This window comes from Cryptotermes secundus, unplaced genomic scaffold (genome assembly GCF_002891405.2).
Source record: "Cryptotermes secundus unplaced genomic scaffold, Csec_1.0 scaffold668, whole genome shotgun sequence".
NCBI lineage: Eukaryota > Metazoa > Arthropoda > Insecta > Blattodea > Kalotermitidae > Cryptotermes > Cryptotermes secundus.
Window position 1 is genome coordinate 189,618 of NW_019733844.1, and position 10,294 is coordinate 199,911.

Sequence of the window (10,294 nt, forward strand, 5' to 3'; positions counted from 1 at the left end):
AGGTAAGGTTCGTTACCAAGCAACGACTAGCAAGCGGACATTGAAGACTTTATTTTACGTGTTAGAGTAATCCTTCGATTGTTTCAATTATTTGTAGTTATAACTTGTGTGTGTTCAATACATATATTGATCTAATCCAGAACACATTATTATTAGTCACGCAAACACAGTACACGTGACGTAAGTATATGCCTCCATTTCGACTGTGGATGCACCAGGTATCGTCGTCTTATTGGGTTGTGTGTTAATTTTTTTTTTCTAATTCTTCTGTCTTCCATTCATAGAACGCAGTGTTTTCATTATGACCTGGATTTTCGAATTGTATAATTTATATTAAACGAATTCATTTCTCTCTTATTTTAGTGTTTCTTATTTCACCCTCTCCTGTGTAGTCTGCCGCACTTATCCATGTAATCTGTTAGAAGTCTGCAGCCACCTGCTCACGCTGGTTCCTCGCTCACCGATTTCTTATACCCTGAAGATGGAAGCGATACGTTCCTCCGAAACGTCGGTTTACACAATATCTACACGGCGCCATATCCAAGAAAACGTCATTCTTCATAGTCACCGCCGTGAAAACCTCAAATCTTATCTATATTTTATATTTACTTTAAAACATTAGGTTTTCTGTCATCTAAACAATGTAAGCGATTATCGATGTAAGGACAAAAATGACAAATCAGCCAATTAAATTAAATAGGAGCATATTTAGACCCGCCCCCACGCCTGGGCCATGAGCTTGTCCCAAATAGTCATGCTGTACGCCCCGACCCGAACCCCCGGGGTCCTGCTCTAAGTTATAGGGTCTGCCTCAATAGGATCTCGAGCAATGAAAATAAATTATTAAACCACTTCTTATTTTCATTTGTCCTATAGACGTGTTCAGATTTTCGAAATTTCGTGTGCTGCATTCAGATGGAGAATACTATCTTCTGGAATCATATGATGCCGTGTAGTCTGGTCGCCGTTTAACTGCGCTTTCAAAGAAACATTCTGCCCCTACATTCAGGGTCCCTCCCTGATATGGAGATAGTACATTTTTCCGAAACGTCTGCAGACCTCTAACATTACATGGCGTCACATCCCACAACGTAGTGTTCTTCGCAGTCGCCAGTGTACGAACCTCAAATCCCATGTTCTCAGATCCATCATTCACAGATAAAAAGTAAAGTTATCCCTGGAAGCCATGAAGACGCATGGACACCTATCTTGATCTCGGCGCTAGGTGCAGGTAAGTGGTCAGCTTCACGCCCCGGCTGCTTTACCACCGGGGAAACAGGGTCCAGTACGCATTTTGTAGAAAGCTGGGCAGGGCCCAGAGTCGGCCTGGACATTATGCAATAGAAAAAGAACTCTTGCCTCTACCGAGAATCGAACTCCGACTTCTCTTCCGTCTAGCCTCTAGCCTAGTCGCTATGCCTACTGAACTGTCTCGGTTCTTGCACAGTGCACAAAATGGCGGACAGAGATCGAGAATGAAGGTCGTTTTAACAGTTGATGTGAGGACAAGATCCCTGCAGAGTCTAGGCGTGCACATGTGTGTACTGCTAGAGCTGTGCTCCCGCTGGTCAGGAAGACACTCATTTAGGTCACTGACAATTTCTTTGGCGTATTGTGATGTGTGGGGCGTTTCTAGGAAACGAATGGATGAACACTTTGCCACGTAGAGATTGATTCTTGGGAACCAACTGCTTACGGAATACGGTTTACATGGCGATGGAAACTGAAAGTTGTAAACACTTAGAAAACGAAGCCGTTGCTTGCGAATGAACACAAGATTCCGACACAATGCATTCATGAAGAGCAGTAAGGGAACCCTTGGAAGCGGTGATCTCTATTCAGTTCTCTGGCATTTATAAAAGGAGGTCATTCGTGAATTCAATTCAGTCAGAAATTCATTCGTAAGAGAATTCAGAAGGCAGTTCAATAGTTGAAGTGTTAACCAGATAATATTCATTACCAAGCAAAGACTAGGAAGCAGACGTTAAAGATATTACGTATTTTATATGTTATAGTTACAGTACTTTCGTTGTAATTATTTGTAGCTACGACTATACAGCTACTCAAGAACCCATTGTTATTAGTCACGCTAACCAGGAACACGTGACAATATTTTTGATGAAAGGAACCCAGTGGCAGAGCAGAGCGACAGTAAATGATGTCAAGACAAAAGGAAGTCTACACTGAAGGGTCCCAGAATTGCGTGACTTCGGTTGTCCGAACTTTATGTCTTCCTGCCCCACGTCTTTACTGAAAGTAGTTTTTATCGGAAATGAGAGACGATTTTATTTATTAACGCAGCGGAACACTGACAGAAGGCCGGAAACCAAACCGGTCAGGTTGCTAATGATTAAAGCATCCTCCAGGATAACAGCTTCAGCTGGTCTCTTGTCGCCCTGTCCTCTCGCCTAGCAGACCACATGGTCCCGTGAGCAAGTTCACGGCGTCAGCAATACACTCACATTTGGAGGACACGAAACCTGAGTTGCTTTCTGTGGATCTTGAAGCTTTCTTTGCATTGATGTTCGCTTGCCGAGGGTACGGATCTATAATTCGGAAAGGCCAACGTGAAAATATCGCGTTACATAAAGGCACCAATTCATTTATTCTGTATTTCAAACAACCCTACATCACAGATAGAAAAAGTTTCTAGCAAAATGTAAAAGGTAAAATAAAGATAAAGCTACCCCTGTAACAATCCGTGAAGGCCCATCGGGTTGTGAAACATCGAGGCTCCAACATTTTCTCTAGACACAATGTTTCGGAGACTGGATTCTGTCTCAAAAGACCTAGTTCCTATCTCCGAAGACTGATAACATCCACAAACATAATATTTGTGTTCAAGAAATATTTTGCTCTTTGTTTAATCCTAAGAACCCTCAGCTACGCCCTACCCTGAGCCAGATGAATACAATCCATATCCTCACACCTTATTTTGGTGGTATCCTCGCCCTAGGCTTGTGTTTTCCACCTGAGCTTGTCCATTCAGGCATTTACTATTTCTGCCATACATTTCGTAATTTTCCTCAGTGCTTCCAGACAACGGCATGAACTTTCTCTCAATGTTCCTCGTTTACATGGCTCTTCTCCGTTCCACACTGTCTAGGCCATAAGCTGCATAGTTATGTGTGGGTGGAGGCCTCTGACTTTACGTCCTCTTGTGCCCAGCGGCCAGGGCATGCTTAAGTGTGTATACCCCAGAGGGCGAGTAATCCCCCCCACACACAATTTAAAACATTCCGCTTTAACAAAATTTCGTCATGATCAAGAACACGAAATTTCCAGGCACTCTGATGAGGAACCCCATTTGAATCGGAATTATTGAAGGAAAATACAGTTTTAAGTATCTTGAGTGTTTGTAAAACTATATTGTGAAGAAAATTTGATAAGGGTTGAGGTTTTCGCAGCGGGAACTATTAAGAATGCCGTATTCTGGGATGTGGCGCCGTGTAAATCTTGTGTGAACCGATGTTTCGGAGGAACGTCGGGTGACATAAGATCTACACGGCGCCACATCCCAGAAGGCGGTATTCTTCAAATTTAATAAGGTTTATTTTCTTTTAGACCTAAACCATCTTTAATTTTTTTTATTGCTAGTGGGGTGGGACTAAATCCCTTGTACTGCTGCCACTTCTAGCCTATTGTACCAACCCCAGATAATAGGCGAGGGTGATTGTGGAGCAATTCGTGGAATGAAGATTAGCAGGGGAAACCGAAGTACTCGGGGAATACCTGCCCCTGAGCCACGTTGTCCACCACAAATCCCACTTGACCAGACCCGGAGTTGAACACGGGCCGCCGCTGTGAGAAGCCAGCGACTAACCACTTGAGCTATGGCGTGGTCCATCTTTAAACCTTAATTTTATTCTAAGAACCTGGATCCAGAAGAAAGTATAAATGTAATAAAATGGGTGTTAAGTTTTGTCTCTTGATTCTACAAATCGGTTGGACACTGGAAACGCAAGATTCTGAAATTGTCGCCGTTGGGGAACGTCCAGTCTACCATTCGCCGTGGTCCAACCGAGCTGCATAATACAGGAAGAGGTTGACGACGAGAAGGAGGAGGTGGAGGAAGAGGTTGACAAGGACGAGGAGGAGGAGGAAGAGGTTGACGAGGACGAGGAGGAAGAGGTTGACGAGGACGACGACGAGGAGGATACACAGTGTTTCGTATATCGGGCTCGAGTTGGTGTCCCTAACAACTACAAGTTGAGGTAGTAGTAGGCTGAATATAAAGCGACTGGTTAATGATATTCTCCTCCGAGTTACAGAGACCAATTAAGAGAGACAGCTGTTGCTGGTCACAGGCAGAACAGATAGAAGCGCTGCTAGTGGTCGTTATGTGGAAGCGCGTGATGCAGAAAACTCACCAGCCGATATCAATGCCCTTCTACTAATATCGTCTTTAACAGTAGTTAGAATTGACGGTTACTCGTAACGAACCGTTTAACGAAGTAACTAAATAACTCCACGAAGCTGAGACCTCCTTAAGAAGCAAACAGTCAAGAAATACCCCACGTTTTATAGAATTCGAGTATCACTGGTGCTGTTGGGAATTGAGACTTCTTTCCCCTTTAATTACTTGACTTACGATCCATGACTGCATAGCGTCTGGTCTACTAGCTGTTGCCTGTTACTTGCCGGGCGGTAACGGAGTTACCCGGAAACGTTACATTGACAGCTCAGCTGCCACTGCTTAGCAAAGGCGTGTAAACAGTCGTTGCTATGTAAGGTCTACAACAATATGTGACGTGTGCTAACCAATCGCAAGCTAGAAACCATTCGCTGCCTAGCAACGGCTGCGTAAACAATTGGTGCTAAGCAAAGTCTGCAACAATACCGACAGTGACATGTTTTCTATAGGTCCGGCTCAAGGTTATATAAGAAGATACATCGAGTGGGAGTTTACAGTTCTACAGTTCCACATTCTGGTGAGAGTAGTTAACACGAAATGATCGATTGTGAAATTATTTGTTCAACATTTCGTGTTATAGTTACGTGGAAGAGTAATAAAGTGACATCACAAGAATACGCCTCGAGATCTTGTTTCGCGACAGGACCATAGTAATTTGCAATAATTGAAACATCGAAATTCTCAGTACAAAGATAGAATTTCTGTATTTTCCGATAATGAGTGTACATAAGGTGAGTTATTGTTTGTATTCATATTTCGTCCAGTTTGTGTGACAGTATCTCAACCTGAAGCGTACCCAACTAACTAACTTACCAACTCCGTGATATCGAGAACTCAGCCGGCCTTAAATATTGCCCAATTTTATGCACCCCTAAGGCTCATCACCATTTCTGTCGAGACCCAAAGTTGAACCCCCCCTGTTATTCAGCCAGTTCTTTCAGATTTATACTTACAAGTTAAATTTGAATTTCTTCCATGAGGTCTGTTGCCTCCTGGGTACCCGGCTAATATATACCCGTTACCAATTTCTTCCATTCTTGCTGCGTGCTACATGTCCACCAATATCAATTTTATTTCATCATTCTAACATTTTACACGAGAAGTACGTAATAATAGTAGGACCGCCTCTGTGGTCTAGTGGTCAGAGTTCCTGGCTACACATCCAGAGGTCAGGGTTCGATTACCGGCGCTACCAGATTTTCTGAAAAGTAGTGGGTCTGGAATGGGGTCCACTCAGCCTCGTGAGGATAGTTAAGGATCCGGTCTAGAAAACCGATATTAACGGGTGTGGGGATCCGTTGCGCTGACCACGTGGCCCCCTCTATCCGCTAAAGTTGGCACTAACTTCGCCGACAAGCGGCGGTCGCTCGGTCGGTATAGTTCGCTTCTGGACTACAGGCCACGGAGTTTGTTTTTTTTTTTGTAATAATAGCAGTTTTCCCACCCGTCTGAACAACTATCGCGCGATAAATTAAAGGTACACGGAGATGCGCGGTATCGTTCTACAGCAGGAAGTGGACTGCACTTCGCTTCGCCGGACTTATACCGCGACAGAAATCATCTAGGCTTCCTGTACCCAGCAGCCGGATGTTGCTAGGAAAACCCTATCCGACCGGATGTTTCCCTTATCAAGTGCTAGCATACGCAACCACAAAGGCCGACGAACTTCTTCACACATCAGCAGGACACCGTAGTGTGAGGTCTGCACTGTACTGCAAGATGGTGAGTAAATCTCTGTTCAAAACGCGCGAGGATATACACACATACATTCGTATGTAAATACACCAACACAGGTTCATCATAGCCACGGATCAGGCCAATGGCGCTCACCCTCGTGCCTATCGTGTGTCGATTTATGTAAACATAGTAAGCAACTGCTAGCTTCTCCGTGTACTTAATATCCTATCAAATATCAATCGTGGTTGAACATAAACCTATCCTTATGTTAAACACTGACATTGTTTCAACAACCAAGTTACAGACGTAAACGGTAAAATTGTCACTGTGCGTAAATAATTAAACACTACGCCATGAAGGAGTATGGGGAAGTGGATGTATAGATCCACATTTTCTTGGCGTCGGTACTAACTGGAAATGAGTGGTCAGTTTCATGGCCCTGCCGCATTACCTACCAGAAAATAGCCCTCGGTACCCATTAGATAGGAAGTTGGATGGACCCCAGAGCCCGTCTGGACGGTATAGAGAAGTGAAAATTCTTCCCCCACCGGGACTCGAACTCCGACCAGCCCGTAGCCAGTCACTATACCTACTACGCTATCCCGGCTCTTAAAGTTACAGAGGACCGAATGAAATGAAGCATCATGAATTGTTGGTAGGTATGGATTTGAAAGGAAGCGGGCTTGACATATTTAAAAGCAATATGCCAGTATTCATTTGTAAAAAGCAAGATAAACCATAAAAACCCCTTGCATGACAACGGGTAATAGGCTAATATTAGAGCCACGTGTTTGAAATTCCAGAGCATTACCCTTACTCCAATTAATTAAACATATTAAGTACAGTTTTTATACTTAATTATCCAACGTTCCAACAACGATACGAGACAAGCTTCTCATTGGAGCCTCACCCTGGCTCACCAACGGTCATACCATTCGTTACTCTCACATCAGCTCACCATCGAAAAGGAAGATGATTTCTCAGTATCACAATTGAAATTGCTCATAACTGCCTGATATTTACTTCGAAGCAAAATAGCTTTGTTTTAAGTTTATTTTTTTGATTCTTTCTTCTATAATGCTTCAAACCGGAAGGTCGCTTGATCGAATCCCAATAAGGTGGATTTTTTTCAATTGACCTAATCCTTCCAGCCGCACTATGACCCTATGGTCGACTCAGCCTATAACAGAAATGAGTACCAGAATATTCTTGGAATGTTCTTGGGGGTAAAGGGCGGCCGGCGCGTAAGGTTGACAACCTTACCGCTATCTATGAGCCTTTGTCTAGAAAATGTGGGACCCTCAACGTCTCACAACCCTATGGGCCTCTACGGCCTGTTACAGGGATTGCTTTACTTACCTTGCTGCTACATTGAAGGGAGAAGGAAGGCATGAACTGTCTTCGCTCACTCGAACATGGAATCGTGGGTTCGAATCCCACTCAAGGCATGAATGTCTGTGTACGTTTATTGTGTAAGTATAGGTATCGCCTCCAGAAGTGTAAAGATACAGGTTTCGTTCCCACATCCCGCCCCACGTGTCACTGACCAGAAAACTGCTGTTTCGCTATGTAATGAGAATTGTATTCGGAAACAGGGGCTGACCTGCTTATCGGCGGAGGTCCACAGGAAGAACGAGAGGTCGAGTCGTAGTGGACTGACGGCGGACTTTGCTGAACAGCTCAAGGACATATTGGAGTGTCCTGTGTGTTACGAGTTGCTGAGGCCTCCCGTCCTGCAGTGCGTCAACGGACACAGCGTGTGCGTGAAGTGCAGAGCGTACCTGAAGGGCAAGCCGTGTCCCGTCTGTAAGGGTAAGATGGAGGCCTCGCGCAACCTTGTGGCCGAGGCGCTATGTCAGCGGATCTGCTACCCGTGTCGCTACAAGCATTGCCCGCAGAGCCTCCTGCTGCGGGACCTGGTCACTCACGAAGCCGGTTGCGCCTACCGCCAGTACAGTTGCCCCCTCGTCACAGCTTGGCACTCCAATGGCTCCGTGACGCATTGCTCGTGGCCTCTGCCTCGTTGTGAGATACTGGGTCACGCTGAACAGCAACACCCCACGCAGGTGTGGCGCGGCTCCAAACATCATGTCACTGATTACAATTTTACCAGTCGTTTCCAAAAGTTTTATCTCATTTCTGCGTATGACGAAATTTTCCTCTGGGGTGGTCAGTATATGCCCAAAGAACACAAGTTCTTTGGGGCCCTGAAATTCGAGGGGCCTGTTAACAAAGCGTCAGAGTACATATATACGTTTACACTTTCGAACTCTTTGGGGAGGGCGACGTTAAAAGTGGAGCGTACTGTCCTTACTCCGCCTTTTGAAAGCATTTTCGGAAATGAAAGTTGTTGTGTGGTACTAGATTTACAAACCATCAAGAGATTTTCACAGGGTGACAAACTGTGCTTTGTTCTTCAGGTAGACTCACTGGCTGGCAAGGACGAGTAGCATTTGCCTGTGTAGTCTACAAGTTCCGTACAAATTTTTCAGAAGCATTATGTTTTAAACCTACTGTTATAGAACGCATTCCAATTTAAGAGTTCATGCAGAAATGAAGAAAGGAAAATACTACAATACTGCGAAATTATTTCTGTTGCGCTTACAGTTTGTAACCTCGGCCGACATTTTCTTGCTTCCATGGTACAGCAACACTACAACTCCGGTTGCTGCGATACATGTCATATGCATACCCGAGAGTGGGGACGCGTAATGCTTACATCCCAGTCTGTCTGAACTCCCTCTGTTCAGAATCAGAGCTGCTTTATGAAGAGTCGTGGGTTCCTAACTAAGTAATTACTACTAGGAAGCTGCCACCACGCAGCACAGCTTCTCCTGTCTACCCGAGGTTGCGGGTGAGAATGCTAAGCCTTGAAGTAGCAATGTTCCTAACAATATGGCTCCACTGTACAGCAACACCAATACGAAAATACATACAATATCTGAAGTCCTGTGTCTTTCAGCATTGTTTTCTTTCAGCACGTGACATCCCCTCCCCCTCACTTCAAGTCCCATACCAATCATATGAACACTGAGGATTTCACAAAGGCAGGAATTTAGATTCTTAGTCTCTGGGTTTTCGCTCCACACAATCTTGAATATAGTTATTAATAATGCAAATTCCACGTCAACTCAAGTAATTTATTAACTTATTAAGTTATTAACTTAACCAACACATGTTTTGATCATTAAAGGGTCATCCTCAGTTGTTGTAATTTACAAATTTTCATTATTAAATTATAAAGAATATATTCATATTTACATACATAAGCTTAAAGTGACTACTTTCTATATACATTTATATTCTGAATGCCAGATGTTGATTTAAATACAAGATATATATGGAAGTAAAAGTTAATAATTAAAAATTAATTTGATTTTATTAATCTTTAAAATTAATTTGATTTGGTTCGTCCTAATCCGTCACACTAGTAACAGCATAAAAGTTTATTGCAACGTGTTTGGAATCCAGAAGAGTCACTTCTATGGAAACGCTAGAACAGACCGTTACATAGGAAGTAACAATAGCGGCACTGTAATCCCAACAGTGAGCCGTTGTGTAGAGAACATCAAATCTCCACGGTTACGACGAATACGCGAAGCGTTCCCACAGAGACAACGCAATAACAATGGGTCATTGCGTAGGAATCGCGGAACCAACAAAGCAACGTTTCCACTGCTATAACAGAGGGTTCATTTGCATAGCAACGGCCGAGGGGATAAATAGCCCAGCTTCGGCGAGAAACAGTCAGTCTTTATCCAGCCGTCTAAGAAGTGAGTTTTGGAACATCCGCCGCGGAAGAGAGTCAGCTAGTAAACCGCCAGAGAAGACCGTCTAGTGTCGCCGAGACATTGCAAGCAGTAATTCTAACACTGCAAGAGCAAATGATTGTAAAGCGTGTGATTGTGTAAGTGTGAAGAACAATAAAGGTTCTACGGAATTTGAGACCTACGTGAATTTATTTGTAGCCTGACATGCAAAACACGCTACATTGGTGTCAGAAGTGGATTGGACTTATACACGTGGTCAACAAGATTCGAACTCAAGACACGCTACACTGGTGTCAGAAGTTTTACGAACTTACACACGCCACACACTGATTATTGTGCATCAAGTACTTTCCTGCAGCAAAATGGAGATGCAACAAATGATGGAACTTCTACTGAAGGAAATCAGAGAGAAACACAAAACGACGGAGGCCAA

General features: G+C 43.9%; 1 protein-coding gene across 1 annotated transcript; it reads left to right on the forward strand.

The window, feature by feature from the left end:
• Window positions 1-6,090: 6,090 nt before the first annotated feature.
• Window positions 6,091-9,047, forward strand: LOC111868256 (E3 ubiquitin-protein ligase sina). Its single transcript, XM_023858738.1, has 2 exons — window positions 6,091-6,136; window positions 7,687-9,047. Exons 1-2 carry the CDS (start codon window positions 6,134-6,136, stop codon window positions 8,539-8,541), a joined length of 858 nt encoding a protein of 285 aa, XP_023714506.1. The 5' UTR covers window positions 6,091-6,133; the 3' UTR covers window positions 8,542-9,047.
• Window positions 9,048-10,294: the final 1,247 nt, after the last annotated feature.